Genomic DNA, 23,769 nt, shown 5'->3' with positions numbered 1-23,769 from the left:
ATCTGCTGGACTTACTGGGTGACTGCCCGGAGGTGGCCATCCTTAAGCCAGTCCACTACTTCCTCCCTGCCTTCCTCCCATCTGAGTATTTAAACACCCATCTCCCTTCCCTATCTGGCATTGCCCTCTCCCACCAAACCCCTAGATCAACCCAGGCCTTTCTGTAAATAAAAGCCCCAACTTGGGTACAAACCAGGATGTAAGTGTTGGGCTTAATTTCTCATGGACTAGGGATGGGCCTCCATGACCTGAGCAGGATGGTCAAAGGCCCCAGAAGGGGAGGGTGGAGGGTGGGGCGCTTCCTGAATTAGGAGCAGGAGGATGGGATGGCATACTTGAGGAACATCTTGTGGGAAGAACCTGTAGGTAGACTCAGGATGGTGACCCTCTGTCTAACTTTGGGCAGATCTCTTCTCAGCCTTTGTACAGCTGGGCAAGGACTCAGCTATGCCTCGTTTATCCAGTAGAGCACACCCTGTGTCTTGCCAGGGCCTGGCGTACAGGAGGTCCTCTGTGAGTTTTGGCACCCAGCATGTGCTGGCCCTAGGGCAGGAGCTGGCAGCCAAGATTGGAAGACCTGGCTCTTGCCTTCCAGGGGTTTCCAGGCCCATGAGAAAAAAAGACCTGGGCCTGAATGCTGAGAACAGAAGTGACATTCACTCATGCCACTTTCACTGAGGGAACATCTAGGGGAGACTGGCTCAGACCTGATGTGTCCGTCTGGGGGCTCTCAGCCTCACAGCTGTGTAGGCCAGCAAGGCTACTCCAAGGAGCGGGAGCAGGAAAGGGCATTACCCATGCAACAGTGGGAGCTTTCGAAATGCAGGGAGTGACCCATCCCTTTGCTCCATTATTTGGGTGTTTATTCCCCTAAATGAAACATTCTGCCAGCTCCCTCCTGGAGACACAGGACTCCAGCCTGAGGTCCCAGCATTTGCTGAAGTTTTGGCCCTCCTACACCTCACTTTAAACTTGGCTGTAAGTCCCCACTTATGCTGAAGCAGTCTTCTCTTCTGGTCAGCAGAGGCCGAGAACTCCCCTCAATAGCCTCCCCTGCCCCAACACACACACACACACACACACACACACACACACACACACACACACACACACACACACACACACACACACACACACACACACACACACACACACACACACACACACACACACACACACACACACACACACACACACACACACACACAAAATGCAATCCAGGGACAGACTGGAAGGACAAGGTAGGGTAGCCCGAAGAGCCCAGAGTGGCCTTCACCCTCAGTGCTTTGGCAAATCCTGAATCATAGCATCCCAGGCCCCTTAGAAGGCCCCGTTGCTGCTGTGGCTATCGGGGAGCCGCTGGAATGCCGAGAGAATCTAGAGCTCAGTGGAGGGGAAGAGGACGAGGTCTGCAGGAGGCAGCTGAATCCTGGCCCTGAGCAGGCTCTCAGGCATCTCATACATGTGGGGAAGGGTTCTCCTTCCCGAGGCCATGTCACTTTACTTGTCCTGGTGCCTGAAATTAGAGAGCCAGTCTATTCATTCCTTGAGGTTTCCTCGTGCACTGGCCCTGGCCTCCCCTTCTCCCTCTCTGACTTCTCTGAGAGTAGTTCCACTAGAGGATTTGAATTACATGATTCACAGATCTTACGTAGAGTTACACCTCATTCCTTACAACTCAGGCACTGAAGGAGCCAAAAGGGGGCTGATTCCTAAGCACTAGTGGCTGGTAGCCTTTCTGATACTTCCTGGAGGGTGATTCACTCAGGAAAAACCCACGTCCTTACTGTGATCTGTAAGTCTCCCAGAAGCCTCTCTGCCCTCACGTCCATGCCTGGACCCTGGTACACTTCACTGCAGCCACTCCAGCCCCTGCGCTGCGCCTCAGACAGGCTGTGCCACATACATGCTAGCCATGCCCTCTACCTGGGATACTCTTTTCCAAAATATCACAGTCAGCAACCTCACTTCAGGTCTGTAATCAAAAGTGACCTTCTCATCCCTACCCCTATACTGATACCCATCTTGAGTTTTACTATTTCTCCTTAGCACTTATCACCATTCAACGTACAACATATAACATAAAACATATAAGCTCCATAAGGGCAGAAACCGTGGTCTCGTTTGCCACTGCATTCCCCAGCACATAAAACAGTGCCTGGTAGGGATCTTCCGTAAAACGTAAGTGACCACAGTTAATAAGACTATATAATTGAATTTGCTAAGAGAGTAGAACTCAAATGATTCACCAAAGATACATACATACCTACTCTATACATATGAAAATAATCATTTGAAAAGGGAAAAGTAAACAAAAGAAAGTTTCAGAAACAAAAACAAAACTCAAAACAGTGTCTGGCACATAGCAGGTGCTCAATACAATAGTTACGAAGTGAACGAGTAATATGCTCAGGGTGCTCAAAGAAGACCCCACCAATCATCAAACCAGGAAGGAAGGGATGTGGTCTCAGCTTGTGTCTGGCTAAGGCATTTTCCAACACGGCCCAGAGCATCCAGGTGATTCCCTCCAAGCGTGGGTATCAATATGATGGCACTGGGTAGGCTTAGAAGCTGACAAAGCCTTCTGCCAGGTAAGCACTGGCAAGAGCAGTGGAGCAGCAGCAGACAGGCTACTCTAAGAGATCCTGGTAGGGGCAAAATTTCCCCAGGATAAACAGTGGGCTTCTTTCTTATCCATAAAGGAAGGCTTCCATTGGTGACAGGACGCATAGCCAGTTGTCCTGGATAATGGGCCTGTCATGCTGTTCATGAGGTTACAACCAACTAAAGTCAAGTGGATGAGGAGAAATGTGTCCTCTGGCCCTCTGCACACTCTCTGATAAGCACCTCAAACTCAACTCATCCCAAACTGGTCACCCCCTGCCCCTAACCTGTTCCTTCAGGGTTCCCTATCTCAGTAACTAGTTCTTGCATCTACCAGGTACCCAGGCCTGAAACCTGCATCACCTTTAACTCTTTCAGCCTTCACCCCTTCTTGCAAATTCAGCTCGACCCTGTCAATCACCTTCTCACTCATTTGTTTAGCAAATATTCATTCATTCTGTGGGTGCTGTTCTTTGTCTCAAGTAGGAGGTTTTGTCACTGCACCCTCAGAGCCTACAATGTATGGTATTTAGCAGGGACTCAGTACATACTGGCTAAGTGCATGACTGTAGTATTCAGGATAACATCCATTTGCTTTACTGAGGCACACAGGCCTTTACACCCAGCCCGTCTTCCCCTCCAGCCTCACTTCTCATTCTAACTTCTCATAATCCCCCAAATGCCACATGTGCTCCTGGTTTTGCACCTCTGTCCCTGGAATACCACCCCCTTGCCCTTTCTAGTCAGGCCAATTCCTACACGTTCTTCAAAACTTGATCATGTCCTCTCATAATCCTCTCCTCAGCCCAACTGCCAGCTGGGTTAGGCATTTCTGTTTTTGTGCTTATTTACATCATCAATTATGGTGAATTATTAATATCATTATTAACAATTATCATGATTATTAACCAGTTATTAAGCTCTTATTATTATCAGCCACTGTGCTAAACACCCTGCAAACATGATCTCATTCCACCCTTAAGACAGCCCTGCAAAGCAGGTATTATCCCCATTTGTCACATTTTTTTAATGAAATCCCTCTCTCAACCCCACTTCTCCCTATGGCTACCATCCCATATTTTTCCTCCCTTTTATGGGAATAAAAGGTGTCTAATTTGGCTTCTAGCTTCCTACCCTGTCCTACTGAGAGTCCTTTGCTGGTTTCTCATCTCCCAAGCATCTGAAAGTTGGAGTACCACATGGCTTGGACACATCTTTTTCTCTCACTCCTCTTGTGATCTCATTCAGTTTTGTGGCTTTAAATTTCATCTATACATCCCTAGCCTGGACCCCTCCCCCTAACTCAATTCATTTATCCAACTGTCTAACTCAACATCACCCCTTAGATGTGTAGTAGACATCTCAATTTTAACATGAGGAAAAGGTCGAAATGCTCTGCCCCTCCAAAATCCCTCCCCCCTCCCCCTTTCCCCATCTCAGTTACGGGCAACACCATCCTCTCTGTTACTTAAGCTAAATATGCTGGAGGCATCCTCTACTCCACGCTCTTTCTTGCATCTCACCTCTGATCCATCAGCAAATCCTGCTGGCTCAGCCTTCAAAATATTTCCAGAATCCAACCACTTCTCATCACTTCCCTGACCACCACCCCAGGCTCCATTTTTACTTCTTGCTGGAGCTAGTCCCCTGCTTGTACCCTTGCTCCTCAACATAGCAGCCAGTGATCCTGTCAAAACTTAACTCAGATCATGTCACGCCCTGGCCCCAAATCCTCCAATGACTTCCACTGCAGTCTAATAAAAGCCTGAGTCCCTCCAGTGGCCTACAAGGCCCTGTAAATCTGCTGCATCCCTACCCCTCGGAATTTATCTCCCACCATTTCTTCCTAGAACACCCCAACCCAGCCTCTCTGGCCTTCTGGGGTTTCTCAAACACCAGGCTTGTTCCCACATCAAGGCCTTTACACTGTTTGTTCTTCCTGGAATGCTCTTTCCCCAAACACCTGCATAGATCACCCACTCACTTCCTTCAGGTCTTTGTTCAAACACTACCTTCAGTGACATCTTTTATCAACTATCCTATTTAAAATTGTGACTCCCCTCCTCCCCCAACCCCACGAACACCCCAGGCCCTCCTTTTTCTCTGAGACGTGTATCATCATTTAATACCTACTTTATGTATTTTGATTGTCTATTTCCCCACACTAGAATGAATGTAAACTCCATGAGGTGGGGATTTTTCTATCAGTTATTTACTAATGTATTCCCCAGCACCTAGAGCAGAGCTTGGTACAGCATGGGGGCACAATATCTGCTGACTGAATAACAGGTGAAGTAAAGGCTCAGTCAAGTTTTTACCCAAGGTCTTCGTAGCAAGGGGTGTGTTGCATTCTAGAGCCCTGCCCTGGCTCTTAGCCCTACCTTAAGCTTCCCTGTTTGTCAGTCATCAGGCAGAGAGTCAGAGGGGGGCTCTGACCCAAAGGCACAGGCTGTTTGTTAACTGAGATGCCCACTTCATCCTGCTCACTGGGTGAGAACAGTCTTGGTTTCACAGGTTTTTAGAACACACGGAGGTATCTTCCTGTCTTTATCTGGTCATACTGTTTGGGAAACCCACCTCCCTGGAAACCATTCTGGATAATAAGAGAAGAAGCAGAGGTTTCCCTATCCATATTGTCTGAACAGTGTGATACCATCCCACTGTGGATTCTTCCTGCTTTTCCACCATACTGTATACAGCCCGACACAAAAGTTACTTGCTCACATCATCACGATCTTGAATCAGGAGTTTTTGGAAAGATGTTCTCTGTACTTTTCTTCATATAGCATCTAAACAGAACTTAAGGCCCTCAAGGTAAGCTTTCTGCTAAGGTAAAGCTTTTCTGCAAATGACAGAACACTGATGCTAGAACACTCAAAACAGTCAAAGCTACATAAAGTATATACGTACAAATGAATCCAAAAGATTGATGACAAAGGCCAAGTGGAAGAAGGAGTCCTCAGGGAGGGGAAATATCACATAAAGGATTAAGGGTGATGTGAGAAAATACAGGTAAAGGGCAAGCTTGGACTATCATTAGTACTAAAATCATTGAATTAATCCCAGCTCCTATCTTAAACAGAGGTAGTATTTACCAGTAGCTCTCAGACTTCAGCAAAGGGCCAAGTCAGATAAAGGCAGTACATACACACAACAAGGACTCTGCCTTAGATTCAGAGATCAACCCCGCTGAGGTCATGCCATTTTATCTGAGGCCTTGATCTACTTCATTCTGTCCCCTGCACATCCACCAAGTATTAGGGTGGCCTCTTTACTCCTTCTCCTGATTGGCCAATATCTCAGGAACCTACCAGCATCCTCTGGCCCTCCCTAGGCCTCCCACAAACTGTAGGGGATCAGGTCAAAACAATCACATATTAAAACACTAGTTACTGGGACTTCCCTGGCAGTCCAGTGGTTAAGACTCTGTACTTCCACTGCAGGGGGTGTAGGTAGGATCCCTGGTCAGGGAACTAAGATTCCACATGCTGTGGGGCGTGGCCAAAAACAAACAAACAAACAAACAAAAAGCTAGTTACTGCTGCCACATGAAAGGAAGACCAAAGAAGCAGCTGGAGCAGACCAAACAGGCCCAAGACAATGAGAGGTAATTGGAATGGTTCTGAATGACGCTTCTGAGGAAACATCAGCAAGAACTGGTGACGCTCTGGAGTGGAGCAGGAGGAAAGCACTGAAGAGGTGCGGTGATGGTCCTGCCACCACTCAGCACTAGGGCTGTTCCTTCACACTACTCTTCACGTACTAGCACTTGGTTCCTCTAGGGTAATAAACATACATCTAGGTAACAAATGACAGACAAATTTTGTCAAATTAAGGACAAAGTACATCAACATACCTTGGCAATTTTTAATGTTTCACTCGTGCAGAGCTGAAATCTGTATTTAAAGGCACGGAAAGAAGTAAAGGCAGTTATCACAGCATGAATTCACAGATAAAAGATGCTGGATAAAATCACAGGACTGTTCCTCTTTAGCCTTAGGAAAACAAATAATGCGGTACTAAACTAGATGTTTATTTTTATTATATTTCCATGTAAAGACATCACCCAAATATCAGCTGAGCAAAAGACTTTCTGGCCAGATACCAAGCAAGCACAGTTGATCCCACTTTGGAATAAATGCCCAGAAGGTACACATCACCAGTGGGTGGGAGCTCTAGGCACGAAGTTGGGTTTCATTCAGAAAGTGGACAGAGATTTGAATCAGTCAAACACGCAGCTTCAAAAACTGGAAATCTTCCATGACGTTTGTTTTGAAAATAAAAACTGTCTATATCAAGAACTATAATTTTCTAAAATGGAATCAAGCCTGATTAAATAGCACTTATGACTTACTGATAAAAATTAGAAAAATAAAAACAGAAACTCTTCTGTCCTTGAAAGAGATAGAAAATTATATTTTTTCCTGTAACATCATAAGAGAATCAGCAGTATTTCAACCTTATAGCTCTTAAAATGTCATTTCTTCTTCTTTCCACACTCTCTCACTTTTAAAATAGCAAAGCTTGTTCAATATGGCAATTTCTGCTAAGTAAAAAGACGCACTATTTATTGAATACAAGCATATGAATGAGAAAAAGCTGAATGTTTAGAAAAATATTCGTTTATCCCTAATGGGATCATACCCACCAGGTGGAAAGAAAGGTAAAGACTGAGGTTTTCTTAAAGACAAAAACAAAACCCAATGATTTAAAACATCCTGTACATAATTTCTAATTTCAAAGCATTATAGAAACTCCTCATCAGTGTATAACAAGAGAGGGAACAGAGGAATTTGGTAGAACAGCAGACAGATTTCTAACTACTTCATTTACATACCATCAGCCTTACCAATTATTATCTTTCTTCCTTATTAAAAACACTGATTGGCCAGCTTAAATCATAACAGCATAAAAGTAAAAATAAGTCTCAACTTAGGTATGAGCACAGTGATCCAGGACCACTGTTTCCACCTTACAGAGAGGATTCAGAGGTGGTGTTCCCTTTTAAACATATGTCCCCAAACACCTTATGTGCAGGTTCCATATAAGCATGTAAATAAAACAAGTTCTGTATTTTCTCAAATAATTTTACAAGCTGATGGTAAACTAGATTTTAAAGATAAAACTATGCCTTTAAAAACATTAAGCCTCAAAATTTCATCCAGTGTTTTCTTTAAGAAATGGATTATTAAAATCATTTTTGAAATGAGATATTAAATGTATTTAAATCTTGGCTTTTCTGTACTTAATAATTTTTCTTTAAAAAAAAAAAAAAAAGTTTAAAAACATCAAGAGCCAGAACATGCTGCCAGGACAGAAATAATCAGCAATGTCTTCCGTTGCAGACCCTGGGCAACTCAGTCTTGTTTTGAATTTTTCAAAGCTTGAAGTCTCTCTAGTAGTGGAGGATGAGAATAATGCCACATGGAAAACAGCCAGTCAGAAACAGGGAATCCCAAGTTATCTTTGTTTAGTTTGATTAAAGCAGAATACAAGTCTTTAGCCTTCCCAAGTTTCTTGGCAAATGCATCAGCTTGAAACTCAAATCTGCGGCTTAGGACTGTTAGGCAAAAAGAGAGAACCTGAAAAAGTAAATAAAAATGTCTTAACCACTGGTCCCTTTGTTCTCACTAAAGGTTTCATAAGCCAAGACTGTAGAGGAAGTTCGGCTCAGGATAAGAGAAACAGCAGGCCAAGAGAAAGATCACTCATATTTAGGGGACCTAGGGTGGGGAATTATTAAAAATTGAGCCTGTCCCCCCAAGCAAACTGATCAGAAACAGATTATATATCCAAAGGAATGTCAATCTTAATAAAGAAATACTAATTTTTGAGACCCTGCCATGTGCCAGGCACGGAATCAGCACTTTACATATTCTCCAACAATCCTACAAGGTAATCACTCTTACTCTTGTTTTACAGATGAGGAAGGCGTATCTCAGAGAGGTGAGATAATTTGTTGTGGTCACACAGCTAGAAAGTGGCTGTGCTGAAATTCTTGATGACTCCAAAGCCCATGGATACCACTTTCCTCAGAGAGAGGTAAGATGTGGTGATTTATATTCAGACTCTTCTTCTTTTTAAAAAAAATTCTTGCTCACTTATCCACCTTTAAATGATAACAATAGTCTTCACTGAGAACATTCTAATATATATACTATATATATATTCACATATACTATAGCCTCTAATGATAGTCTCAAAATAGAATTTTCAAAGTGTTCTGAGCTATGGTAGCTTCATCAGAATAAATATTCAGCCCCCAAAGGTGACCACTATGACGGGGACAAATTTCATTTGAAAATATAAATTTTGAGGGAAAAGTAATTTATTTGCAGACTGAGTACTACAGGTTGAATGACATGATGTCTATTTCTTATCTTAAAATATGTGAGTAATAAAACACAAAAAAGTTTAAAGACTCTCATCTGTACCTCTATTGCCACTAGCAGATACAGAGTTTCAACATAAAGTCTGGGAGTTCCTGATACCTTCTTAGATATGTTCAAAGCTTATGTCTGAATTCTACCTGCAATTTCTTGCCAAATCTTGAATGTGCTTTTTGGGACAGAATCACTAGCTAGTATCTACCCCTCCCTCCCTTTCACTTTCCCTCTCCTGATTGCAAGTGTCCCAGGCTAACTGTTCCTTGAATCTCACTGTAACACACAAATAGAAACACAAGCAGATACTAAGCTGCACCTGTCTACTCTGCTGTAGGTTTCCAAGCTCTTCTTGATAGGGCAATTTTCTCATTTTCCAGGAAAACATGTCTTTCCTATCATGACCTCTTAAATGCTGACATTAAACATAAGATTTTTCTGTTTAAATATCTAGTCTTTTTGAAATGAATCTCCTCGACTCACCAAGGTTTTTTAAAACAGTTGTGGACATCTCACATTTCAAATTACTCCAATACCCCACCTTTACTTAGACATTTTTTGAAGTGAACTCAAATACTCAATATAAGGAAACAAAGCCAAAAGCTGAGGGGCCAAATTAGATGCCCAAAGGATAACCACTAATGTTACTGGTGCTTTACTTATAAGAGGACACTTATACTCAGTCAGAATCTAGTAACTTTTACTTAATGAGTTTATCTGATTTCCCAGTTTATGATCGGTTGAAGAATAAAATCAGAAACAGCTAATGACCATAACAGAAAGTTACACTGATATTAGCAAGGATTATTAGCCTGAGAGTACGTGAAGAGATAAGAAAATTAGTTAAATAAATAAATAGCATAACTGCTTAAAGAGCAGTCTGGGGCATTTCGTACACGCAGCTCAGTGTCCTTAAGGCATTACTGAATTGTGACTGAAGACAGAAATGACAATGTCATTATAAGGTATTCTATAACCTCTTTAAGAAGTAACAATCTGTATACAGCATTTTATAAATATTCTCAACAAAAGGTAAAATAAAAAATTAAAACATTTAGAGTTTAAAGATAATAAATCTCAGTTCTCTGGAAAATGAATGTAGATTCTGTGGACAATGCTACGCAAACATGATCTATTCCTCTCCATTTTTCTTACCTGGTATCTTACACCGCACCACACCCCACCCCTACTTTTTATGGAGAAAGTTAAAACCTTAACTCTACACCCTCTCCCGAGAAAGAATTCTTCTGAATAGAGATATCTCAAGATCCCTGATACTACTTCTTGGCTTAACCTGGAAGCCTAATCAATTAGTATCAGGACATGTTGCCATCACTGGATTCATTCAGTCTCATTAACGCACGTCTTATCACAGCCAGCTCTGATCCAGAGGGGCTGGGGTGGGATGCTACGGCTATCATGAAGCAGGCGGTCAGGGAATACAATTAGAGGAACACTGTCATACAGCCTCCCTTATCCAGTCATGCATATACTTAATTATTTGTTCTGTCCCCTCACACACAGAGGATTTTCAACCAAGCACTAGTGAACATGTGGTCTAGGACATAGCCTTCCAATAGTTACTTTCCATCTACCAAGTCTCTGAGGTATGTGTTATATCAAGGTTTTTACCACTAAGGTCTAATTCTCCACTTTTTTTTCCCTACAGTATGCCAGCAATTATTTGGGATTGGGTTTTTCTGCTACTTTCTTATACTAGCCAGTAAATCAGAGGACTCTGTTTCATCTGCATGTTAAAACTATAGTTTTGTTTGTTTGTTTTTCACTACCCTAAAGGTTCTAGATTTGAAACAGACAAGGGCATATGTGAGATAATTTTAAAGAGTATACGTTACCTCATTATAAGGTGAAAAAATAAACTGGAAGATGATCAATAGTCCAATTAGAGTGGGCTGGCTGTCATAAAAACCAAATGCAACAAAAAGCTCCTTTCGACCAATTAATACAGCAAACAAGAAAAAACACAGGAAAGAATTCATCTAGAAAGAAGGATACAAAATTTCTAAGTTATTACTAAGTTGATTTCACTGTGGGATCAGTAGAACAAAACATCATGACATGATTTTAAGAATGATGTTAGTGTGATCACAGAAATTTAGGTAGTTTTATAGTTTTACTTTTATTCTAGAAGGAAAGATGCCTGAGTTGAGGACATATATATATTAAATTCATTGTTAGTGGGCAAATAATGGTTTAGCTGGATGGTCAGGGCCTTGGAGCCAACTAGAGGATGGCTAACAAGGAGATCTGGAAAAGAACAGAACTATGTGGTAAAACTTCCGTAATTAGCCCAGAGTATGATAATACTTAGGTCTACCGTGAATGTTCACCGAAAGTGTTCCACGGTAGAGGAGGAGCTCTCAATGATCAGGTGGAGAAGATACCTGCTCTGTGGATGTCAGCCAGCTTCTTTCCCTAGGCACTCTAGGACTTGGTCAAGGGCTCATGAAGAGAGTGGCCATGGTGACAGGGATGGAGTCAATGCATTAATTAGCAGCACAGACATCCCCCCACTGGCTCTTGCTGAGTGCCCAATCTATCAGAAGAGGTAATCAACCCCAACCCTAATGAGGTACCTCAGGGACCAGCCTACCACCCTCATGGTAGGCTGATTCTATTGGACCCCTTCCTTCATGAAAGGAGCAGTGATTTTCCTTATTAAACTGAAAACTTACATTAAACTTGGATTTGGACTTATTTAGTATCTTACTCACTGCCATGTATCTGTACAACATAGCTTCCAGCCAAGGAACTCAGTTTTATACCTACAGACATAAGGCAACAGGAAGGTACCTATAGGACTACACAAGTCTTCCCATGTAATCCATCACCCAGAAACAGCGGGCCTTTTAGAAAGGTACAAAGACCCATTTAAGACTCAGTTGAGGCCGTATATGCTCAGAACCAGTCAACAAAACACAGTGCTACTTCACTCAGAGCCTAAAAACTGGTCACTCTGTTGGTTTAATGGTATTAATGCCCAGAAGAGGAATGTTACAGAAATTATTTTCTTCTTTATATTTACTGCTTTTTCCAGTTTCTTTTTGATGGGTGTACAATAACTTTTTTAAAAGAGAAAAGATGTTTTGTAAAAAGTATTTTAATGCCCCAGTTATCCAGGCTCACTCCTTTCGACCTTCACAGCTCTTACAGCTGAGTGGCTGTGGTGATGACGATACCGTAAACATTCACACGGTATTTGCCACACTGCAGCTGCTACTCCAAACTCTTCACCCGTACTAACTCATTTAATTCTTACACCAGTCCTGTGATGCATCGTCACTCAATAAGGGAACGGAGGCAGACAGAGGCTCAGGAACTTGCCTGAGGTCTCACACATGGTAAGTCAGGGAGCTGTGATGGGAAACCTGGCTACCGGTCTGTCTTAACCTCTCTGCTATATGAACTCTCATGCCTGCTACATTTATAATTTGACTATCCTGCCATAAAAAGAGAATTGTCACTCCAAACTTACCTGGCTAATAATGATATTTTTGACTGTGTGTCCCAACTTCCAGTGCCCCAGTTCATGGCCTAGTACAGCAAGCACTTCCTCATTTTTACATCCTTGTTTCTTATTCTGAATCAAAGAACAAATTGAAAATAAATTATCAAGAAACTTCAAAAAGGTTATACCTTTTAACCCAGTAAGAGTCCTTCTTAGATTCTAACTTAAGGAAACAATCAGGCTTTTGTGCAGAACTGTTCATTCACTTAACAAAACATTCCCCGAACCACTTCACATTAAACACTGCGTTAAGCTCGAACACAGAATCATGAACAAGACAAACATACTTTGACTTCATGAGTCTAATTTAGATTAAAAAAAACATAAATCTTTACCAATAGGACAACAGTTAAATAAATCATGACAAAGTCATATGACAGCCATATTATAAACTCATTAGAAATTCTGCTTTCAAAGATTATGTTGCAACATGGGAAACTGCTCATGATAGTGCCAAATAACATTTATGTTCCTCATCCATTAGAAATGTTCTCAAAGATTATGTTCTGACATGGGGAAATGGTTCATTAGGGGAAGCAGGAAACAAAACTAAAAATATGTATTATGATTCCAATTATGAAAAAATGCAAATGTGTATGTAAAAATACACAAATATAGAAAACAGACTGAAAGTATATGTTAACAGTTTTTTCTCTATGGTAGAATTACAGTAATGTTTATTTCATATCTTTCTAATTTTCCAAATTATCTACTAATAAGCACATATCACTTATGACCTCCAAAAACACCACGAATTGCTATTTAAAAAACTGAGACTTTCAAGTTAAGATGGCAGAGGGAACATTCACATCTAATTTTATTCCCTCTAAAAACCCCAGTAACACTACAATCAAGAGTTTTTGTTTCTGTTTTTTTTGGTTTGGTTTTGTTTTGTTTTTTAAGATATAAACCCACAAGGATAGGGAAAACAGGAGAGGTGGCAAAAGAAACAACATTTTGGAAGCAGGAAAGCAGACAGACAAATGATAATGGACTGGGCAAGCCAAAGAAAGTTAAATCATAAGCCAGCAGTGGAGAAAAGAGAACTGGCCTGATTTACACCACAGAATCTCCAAAGGACTCAAGAACTAACAGTATCAGGTTACTTTTGGAATTAGGGGAACAGGAGGTGGTGGTTAAAATACGAATTGGGTGAGAGCTCTTTGAGAAATGGTTAAAGCTCCATATTGATTCTCCAACTCCACTCCAAAAGGCAATTGCTCCTCCCTCGTTCTGGCAAAAGCCTGAAAGCTCATTCTCCCTGGATAGGGCAAAAGAAAAGGACACTTCAGCTGGGAGTTTGATATAGTTGAGGGCCTGGGTACACTAGCAACAGACCACGTATTTGCTTACCTAATGGTATGGTACACTGAATACTGAGAACTCCCTCTCCCAAACTAGTCCTCTCCCCATACCTGCTTCCCAGAATACCACCCCGCAGGCCACAGATTAGAAGAGTAGCCCCTGGGAACTGACCATTCTACCAGGAAAGACATGAAGATACTAATACCAGGTATTCTTCAATTAAAAGCACGCCCAGGCCACCCTACAGTGAAGCTCAAAGTTGATAAGCCTTGTCTACAGGCTCAGAGATTCCAATCAGATTTTTAGTCCCATTCCTTTACTAAGGAGTAGACAAACAAGGATTATCAGGTATACAAGGTAAGCTATTAAGACAGAAGACCAGATACAGAAAAAATGCAATATGGAAGAAACAGAAATTACAGAAGGAGAAAATTCAGAGAGAAGATATTGCATTCGTGGAAAAAGAGAGGCTACTATAAAAATGGGAAATTTAAAGAAAAATAATTCTTGGAAATTAAAGCTTAACAGAATGATTGGAAGATAATGGAATCTCCCAGAAAACAGAAGAGAAAGAAATGGAAAAGCAGGGTAGAAAAGCTAAGAAAGACCAATATAAGAAAGCCAACATTCAAACAATAGGAACTCTGAAAAGAGAGAATAAAGAAATGGAGAGGAGAAAAGCATCAACAAAACAATTCCAGAAATTCCTAGAACCAAAGGACCTCAATTTCCAAATTAAAAGGGCCCAATGCATATCCAGCACAATGGACAAAAGTATACCCCCTATGTTGTACATTTAAAACTAATATAATATTGCAAATCAACTATACTTCAATTTTAAAAAAGGCTCACATCAAGGCATGTGAAATTTCAGAACATAGAGAAAGGATCCAACAATTGTCTAGAAGTGTAAAAATTAAGGTAACACTAAGGATAAGTAAACTGAATGGTTTCAGACACCTCACCAACAATGTTGAAATCAAGAAGACAATAGAGAGAGTTCCCTGGTGGCCTAGTGGTTAGGATTCCAGGCTTTCACTGCCATGGCCCAGGTTCAATTCCTGGTAGGGGAACTAAGATCCTGCAAGCTGCACAGTGCGCCCCCCAAAATTAATTAATTTTTAAAAATAAAAATAAGGCAATTAAAAAAAAAGATGATATGGAACAATGCTTTCACAATCTTGAAGAAAAAGTACTTCCAATCTAGAAATCTAAACCCCAAAGTGACAGAAAAAAATGTGACAGAAAAATGAAGGCATTTTGATGCAAGGACTCAAAAACTCTGCTATGCAACCTTTCTCAGGAAGGTACTGAAGGATGTTCTTTACCAAAATTAAGGAAAAAAAAGTCATGGAATACAGAACACAGGAGTCCCAATGTAGGAGAGAAGTGACAGAAATATCTAATGGTAAAGGGCAACCCTTGAATGACATCTATATACCAGCGAGAGAGGGTAACCCATCCAGATTTGAACAGTGTGACTCAAAAGACAATCTGTTGAAGGCTGCCACGATCACACTTTCTCAGCCACCATACCATCTTTTTAACCTGAAGAAACTAGTATAAGATGTGCGCTATCAAGAGAACACAGTAAATCAACATGGAATCAAGGAGGATCACAAGGGAAGTCCAGTATGAGAGAGCTAAAGAGCAGGATTTCAGAGAAACCACCCCAAAGGAGAATAAAGGTCACTCTCAGGGGGTGGGAGGGATGAGGGGGACTAAAACTAATAAGGTTAATGATGCAATTAAGCTTATAGGAAATTACACTGAGAGACAGCAGAAGTTGTGAGAAGAATTAGCAAAAAGATAAAAGGAAATCTAAGCACACTTTAAAAAAAAGCAATTATTAAGCAAGAGGGGGAACAGGTAAGGCATGCTCAACAGTGAAGAGGTACAACACTGTTTTATAATAATGTTTACAGTAATGTTTTGATACTGATTAAACCAAGAACAGTAACAGGACTATACTGGAAGAACTGGGGGAAGGAGGAGCAGAGCAGATGTTAGGAGAAGAGCTAAATCCTCACTACCATAACTGAAAGTCAAGAGATAGTATCAGGGACTTTCCTGGCGGTCCAGTGGTTAAGACTCTGAGTTTCCACTGCAGGGGGTGCGGGTTGGATCCCTGGTTGAGGAACTAATATCCCACATGCCGCGCAGTGCAGCCAAAAAAGAAGAGAGAGATAGTGTCTATAGATAACAGTGCACATGTATTATATAGAGGAATGATATGTGTACATGTCAGAGGGAGCTAACAGAGTTGCCATATGTGGGGAGAGGGGCCTGGCACAGCATGAGAAGCACAGAGAAGCAAGGAACATGAAACTGCTATACCTTATTACATGCTTTGTTGTACCCTGAACTTTTAAACAATATGTTTGTGTTAACCTTAATGAAGTAAAATTTAATGTCAAAATTTATTGGAGCTCTGCTTCCCTAATTTTATTATAACCTCTCAAACCAACATTACAAATACATATATACATAAATACACACATATATACACATGCACACATATATACAAAACTATATATATACACATGCACATATATATATTTTTTTTCTTCAACACATGCGAAGAATAAGCCAGGAAAGATTAAAAAAATACAACAAAAGTTGCTAACATTTATTAAACAGTGACTATGTACCAGGTCCTCTGTGCTAAATACTGTATTATCTCATTTATACATCATAATCACCAAATGAGATAAGTACTTATTATTACCACTTTAAAAATGAGAAAATCTAGGCACAGAGAAGTTAACTAATTTTCCTATGGCCAAAGAGCCAATAAATAGAAAACCTTGGATTTGAAGCCAAGTAGTCTGATGCCAGAGACCTGTGCTTTCAACTTTTACACAGCTATAGATATAAAAGTAAATTATTCAACATTTATTAAATAAAAAATTTTTTAGTTAACAGATATGTAATTATTTGGATATTATTATAGTATTGCTTTTAAAATAACTAAACATACGGAAGTCCCTGGTGGTCCAGTGGCTAAGACACCACTCTTCTACTGCAGGGAGCACAGGTTTGATCCCTGGTTGGGGAGCTAAGTTCCCACACGCCGCGGGGCACGGCCAAAAAAATAAATAAATAAAATAACTAAACCTAAATGGTAGGTGGTCATATGAATGATAAAACAGAATGTTTACAAAGCCAAATAAAATTCTCACTGTTATAAACTTTCAAGATTCAATTTAAACAGTGCCAAGACACAATGAACAATTTAATCTTATACATACACTCTCACATTCGCATACCCGCATTCACGCACCAACACACACTCTGAAAAACATCTAAAAATGCTTACTAAGATAAAACAAATATGCTTTTAAACATACAGTTTAGTTTATTTTAAAGTAAGAAAAAGCTAAAGGTTAGGAGTTGAAATTAACATCTCTTGCATGAATCCATGAAGGGGTATACTCTGAGTCAAAGAGTGAGCTAGAAAAAAAAATATTCTGGCAAAGTAACCCAACTGTGTCAAGCTCATCAAAAGTGGGAGAAAAAAAAAGTCTCTCATTAAAATTCAAAAACATTATCTGCATGGTCCAGAAAACCCCAAGCTGAGATATTAAAGTGCTTCTAGCTTGGTAGCACTGGGGCCAATGATGGAAGCAAATGCAAATCCTCCAACCCAGACCCTTCAAGAGTCCTGAAGATTAAGATCATTGACCTATTATGAACTCACAATAAAAATTACCAAATACTTCAGAAAACAAGCCACAATGAGTAAGAACTAGCAGAAATGATAAGGCGCTCCATTAGCTCCTTAAGATTTCAGATACTGGAATTATCAGATATTGAATATAAAATAAACATGTTTTATATAAACAAGTGAACTAAAAACATGAGGAAGGAATAAGAGACTACCAGAAATGACTGATCTGAAAAAGAACCAACTAAAACTTTAAAACACAATGGATTTGTTAAAGAATAGATTAAATATAGCTAAAGAAAGAATCCATGAACTGGAAAGTAGAGCTGAAAAATTACAGAATACAGCTCTGAGAGACAAATATAAAAGAAAATTAGCACCCATGGGGACTGAATGAGATGGTATAACATTCATCTAATTGGAATTCCAGAAAGACAGACTGGGGCGAATGGGAAAGAAGGAACACTTTATATAATGGCAAAGAGTTTTTAAAACTTCAGGAAAGACATGAGTTCTTAGATTTAGGAACCACAAATACATCCCAAGCAGGACTGGGATAAAGAAGTCCATACGTTCACAACATGAAAATCAAAGAGAAATCTTAAGAATAACCAGAAAGAACTAAAAAAAAAAAAAAAAAAAAGACAATAATCTCAGAGCTGACATTTTTTTTTAAGGCCACAAGGCAGGCAGGATCTTAGTTCCCTGACCAGGGATTGAACCTGTGCCCTCTGCAGTGGAAGTGTGGAGTGCTAACAAGTGGACCACCAGGGAAATCCCATAGAGCAGACTTTTTCAACAGGAACAGAGGAAACCAGAACAGAATAGAATGGTGCTTTTAAAGTGCTAGGATAAATAGCTGTCAATCTTGAACTGATATAAAGAACGAGAGTGATATAAAAACAAAACCAGAATTTTCCAAAGAAATTTCTAAAGCACATACTTCTGGAAGAAGCAAAATAATTTCTAAAAGGAAGGTGTGAGATGAATAGGGAACGGTAAACAAAGACTCAGGTAAGCACATAGGTAAACTTAAATAATGATTGTACAAAATAATAATAATGCTAATTTTAGGGCTAAAAAATAAACAAGATAAAACTAAAATATAATATGAAAGGGGTAATTAGATCAAAGTTTATTTAAGGTTCCTGGATTGTTCAGGAAGCAATGAAGAGACTATATTTTAACATTTTAGGTTATACGGGCATGATTTATTTTTATTTTTTATTTTTATTTTTTTAAATTAGTGAGAGAGTCTTTTTTTTTTTTTTTTTTATAAATTTATTTATTTATGGGGCTTCCTAGGTGGCGCAGTGGTTAAGAATCCGCCTGCCAATGCAGAGATCACGGGTTCGATCCCAGCTCCAGGAAGATCCCACATGCCGCGGAGCAACTAAGCCCGTGTGCCAAAAATAAAAAATAAATAAATAAATAAAATAAAATAAAATAAAATAAAATAAAAATTTATTTATTTATTTAATTTATTTATTGGCTGTGTTGGGTCTTTGTTGCTGCACACAGGCTTTCTCTAGTTGCTGTGAGTGGGGGCTACTCTTCATTGTGGTACACAGGCTCCTCATTGTAGTGGCTTCTCTTGTTGTGGAGCACGGGCCCTAGGTGCGTGGGCTTCAATAGTTGCGGCACATGGGCTCAGTAGTTGGGGCTCATGGGCTCTAGAGCACAGGCTCAATAGCTGTGGCGCATGGGCTTAGTTGCTCCATGGCATGTGGAATCTTCCCAGGGCAGGGCTCAAACCCGTGTCCCCTGCATTGGCAAGCAGATTCTTTACCACTGCGCCACCAATGAAGTCTGGGCATGATTTATTTTTAACAGCAACCATTAAAAGAATAGTCTGTAGGGACTTCTCTGGTGGTCCAATGGTTAAGAATCTGTCTTCCAATACGGGGGACATGGGTTTGATCTCTGGTCAGGGAACTAAAATCCCACATGCCATGGGGTAACTAAGCCCACGCATCGCAACTACTGAGCCTGTGTGCCTCAACTAGAGAGCCTGCATGCTGCAAACTACAGAGCCCATGCACTCTGGAGCCCACGCACCACAATTAGAGAGCCTGTGCACAACAACAAAGAGCCTAAGTGCCGGAACTCAGATGGACGCAGCCAAAATTAATTAATTAATTAATTGTTTTTTTAAAAAGAATAGTCATATATGAACCTTCAAATCTGAATGACAACCCAAATATAAATTTTTAAAAACCTACAATAAGTTCCAAAAATAAAGCAAAAGGATGTGTGTGTGTGTATGTTTGGGGTGGAGGTAGGGGGGGATATGAAAAGGATGGAGGGAAAAAAGAGGTATAAAATAGTATGGTAGAATTAATTCCAAATATATCTATAATCACAATATACATGAATGAAAAAAGCTTGTCAAAAAAAAGACAGTGAAAAAAATTTTTAAAAAAAACTGAGTGTTAGATTGGATTTAAAAGCAACCATAGTCCCTCCCATCAGGAAGCACACAGGAAGCTCCTAGATAGCTTCCTCCACAAGAGGGCAGACAGCAGAATCAAGCACTATCAGCAGTATTTCGTCTTGTGGAACTGAAAACCACGGCCACAGAAAGACAGAGAAAATGAAAAAGCAGAGGACTTTGTATCAGATGAAGGGACAGGATAAAACCCCAGAAAAACAACTAAATGAAGAGGAGATAGGCACCCTTCCAGAAAAAGAATTCAGAATAATGATGGTGAAGATGATGCAGGACTTGAAAAAAGACTGGATGCAAAGATCAAAAAGTTTACCAAAGAACTAGAAGAATTAAAGAGCAAACAAACAGAGATATGCAACACAATAACAGAAATGAAAAACACACTTGAAGGAACCAGTAGCAGATTAACTGAGGCAGAAGGGCGAATAAGTGACCTGGAAGACAGAATGGTGATCATCACTGATGCAGAAAAGAAAAAAGAAAAAAGAATGAAAAGAACTGAAGACAGCCTAAGAGACCTCTGGGACAATGTTAAACGCACCAACATTCACATTATAGGGGTCCCAGAAGGAGACGAGAGAGAGAAAGGACCTGAGAAAATATTGGAAGAGATTATAGTTGAAAACTTCCCTAACGTGGGAAAGGAAATAGCTACCCAAGTACAGGAAGCACAGACAGTCCCAGGCAGGATAAATCCAAGGAGAAACACGCCAAGACATATATTAGTCAAGCTGACAAAAATTAAAGACAGAGAAATGTTATTAAAAGCAACAAGGGAAAAACAACAAATAACATACAAGGGAACTCCCATAAGGTTAACAGCTGATTTCTCAGCAGAAACTCTGCAAGCCAGAAGGGAGTGGCACGATATATTTCAAGTGATGAAAGGGAAGAAGCTACAACCAAGAATATTCTACCCAGCAAGGATCTCATTCAGATTCGACGGAGAAATCAAAAGCTTTACAGACAAGCAACAGCTAAGAGAATTCAGCACCACCAAACCAGCCCTACAACAAATGCTAAAGGAACTTCTCTAAGCGGGAAACATAAGAGAAGAAAAGGACCTACAGAAACAACAACAAAACAATTAAGAAAATGGTAATAGGAACATACATATCGACAATTACCTTGAATGTAAATGGACTAAATGCACCAACCAGAAGACACAGACTGGCTGAATGGATACAAAAACAAGACCCATATATATGCTGCCTACAAGAGATCCACTTCAGACCTAGGGACACATACAGACGGAAAGTGAGGGGATGGAAAAAGATATTCCATGCAAATGCAAATCAAAAGAAAGCTGGAGTAGCAATAGTCACATCAGATAAAATAGACTTTAAAATAAAAAATGGTACAAGAGACAAGAAAGGACATTACATAAAGATCAAGGGATCAATCCAAGAAGAGAAGATAACAATGATAAATATATATGCACCCAATATAGGAGCACCTCAATACATAAGGCAAATGCTAACAACTACGAAAGAGGAAATGCAAGGCAGAAATAGACACAGATGTAAGAGAACAAACACATGGACACCAAGTGGGGAGAGCGGGGAGGGTTGGGGGGGAATGAATTGGGAGACTGGGACACCAAATTGTACACTCTAAATATATGCTGTTTATTGTCTGTTAACTGTATCTCAATAAAAGTTCTTAAAAAAAATAAAAAAATAAAAGCAACCATAACAACAAAGTCTATTGATGTACGAGACATCTAAAATATAAAAACAGTAAAGTTAAAAGGATGAATGTGATATGGTGATGGTTGTACAGTATATACTAAAAACCACTCAACTGTACACTCTAAAATGGTTACAATGGTAAATTTTATCTCAATAATATTTTTAAAAAGTAAAAGGATGGGGGACTTCCCTGGAGGTCCAGTGGTTAAGACTACGCCTTCCAGTGCAGCGGGTGAGGTGTGGGTTCAACCCCTGGTCAGGGAGCTAAAATCCTACATGCCTCAGGGCCAAAAAACCAAAACATAAAACAGAAGCAATATTGTAACAAATTCAATAAAGACTTAAAAAAAAATAGTCCACATCAAAAGAAAAAAAAGGGATGACATCTAGAAAACATTAACCAAAAGAAATCTGGTGCCCCTGTATTATTATCAGACAAAATCAACTTAAAAGCAAAAAGCGTTATTAAAGAAGGTCAAGACAGAATAACAAAAGATTCAATTTATGAGGAGGATACGTAATTTCAAATTTGTATGTATCTAATACTAACGCCTCAGGATATATTCATTTAAAATTATCAGATTTGTAAAGAAAACCTGACAAATATATCATCATAGAGAATGTTAACACATCACTATCCATAATTGAAACACTGGGACTTCCCTGGTGGTCTGGGGGGTAAAGAATCCGCCTTACAATGCAGGGGACGCAGGTTCGATCTCTGATCAGGGAAATAAGATCCCACGTGCCCGGGACAACCAAGCCCGCGTGCTGCATGCAACTACTGAGCTCGTGCACCTCAACAAGAGAGCCCACAAGCTGCAAACTACAGAGCCCACAGCTCTGGAGCCTGCATGCCACAACTAGAGAAGAGAAAACCCACACACCACAACTAGAGAGAAGCCCACGTGCCACAATGAAAGATCCCGCACGCCTCTATGAAGATTCTGCACGCCTCAACTAAGACCTGACACAGCCAAAAAGAAATAAAATAAAAATAAATAAATAATAAACCTTTTTAAAAAAATAACTGAAACATCAAGCAAATAAAACAGCAACAAAGATATAAAGATTTAAACAAAATAATAAAAAAGTTTAATCTATGAGACACATATCCATCCTGTAGCAAACAATTAAAGAACATATATCCTAGAAAGTGAAGGCTAATGGTTTTGAAATAAACCACAGCTACTTAAAAGAGCGAAGTACAAAAAAAAATGATGAACAGGAAACTGATTTTGTTTTATACACTTTACAAAAATGCAACCTAATGGGAACACAGGCAGCAAGATACTGGAATCTAGATATTCTACCACGTTTCCACTCCTTCAGCAATTCCTCATTTTTAAGGAAAATGCCCACTTAAAAATGAGGCTGGGTAGATGCATGAGAAAGAAGGGTAGATAAAAGTGATTGGCAAGAAAATATTTACGTTTATTACCTCTTTTCCTTTTAAACATTGAATTTAGGTCAGAATACATTTGGTAGAGAAAGTAAAGAATAAGATAACTAGCCTAGTTTCTTAAATGGTTAAGAGACACGTGTACCTGTACCTTCAGGGAATGGCCATCAAGAGGGAATAGTGAACAAAGCACCAATTAACAGACATCTATTCTAAGGAGGACATTAAGAGGTGCAACTGAACATACAAAAATATTCATTGCAAGAATATTTTTAACAGCAAAAAACTGGAAACAACATCTATACCCAATAAGAGGAGAATGATTTTAAAAAACGATAGTTTAAAAAGAGGTGTTTATGGTTAGTTGGATTATTCATGTTTTCTAATTTATCTATTACTTTAATAATAAGCAAAATAGGCTGCTGTTTCATAATAATGATAACAGTTTCCACTCATTAAATGGCCTATAAACTAGATACTGTATTATTATTAGATATTTTACATACAGTTCAATAATCTCCACTACTACAAGGCCGCTACCAATAGCCTCATTTTGTATAAAGTAATGTGGTCTTTTGCAGCCCCCACTGTGTTGGACATAGCCATTCAGTAGCAGGTGCTGAATAAACCACTATTTCCTAAACTTCTGCCACACCTGTGTATTCTCTGATTATTTAATATCTTTTAAAAAATCAATTCACTTTTTAAAACTTAGCCTTATACTAAATGACATTTTTCA

General features: G+C 39.8%; 1 protein-coding gene across 1 annotated transcript in view; it reads right to left on the bottom strand.

Annotated features, from left to right (window-relative positions):
• Positions 1-6,467: 6,467 nt before the first annotated feature.
• Positions 6,468-23,769, bottom strand: part of ZMPSTE24 (zinc metallopeptidase STE24) — a 43,428-nt gene continuing 26,126 nt past the window's right edge. The window contains exons 8-10 of the mRNA XM_057706752.1: positions 12,484-12,588; positions 10,844-10,987; positions 6,468-8,186 (exon numbers count right to left, since the gene is read on the bottom strand). Coding sequence (XP_057562735.1) covers positions 7,962-8,186; positions 10,844-10,987; positions 12,484-12,588 — 474 coding nt within the window. The 3' untranslated portion in view covers positions 6,468-7,961. The remainder of the gene's footprint in view (positions 8,187-10,843; positions 10,988-12,483; positions 12,589-23,769) is intronic.

This window comes from Hippopotamus amphibius, chromosome 1, assembly GCF_030028045.1.
Source record: "Hippopotamus amphibius kiboko isolate mHipAmp2 chromosome 1, mHipAmp2.hap2, whole genome shotgun sequence".
NCBI lineage: Eukaryota > Metazoa > Chordata > Mammalia > Artiodactyla > Hippopotamidae > Hippopotamus > Hippopotamus amphibius.
Note: the sequence above shows the minus strand (reverse complement) of the source record. Positions and strands in the feature narration are given on the sequence as shown.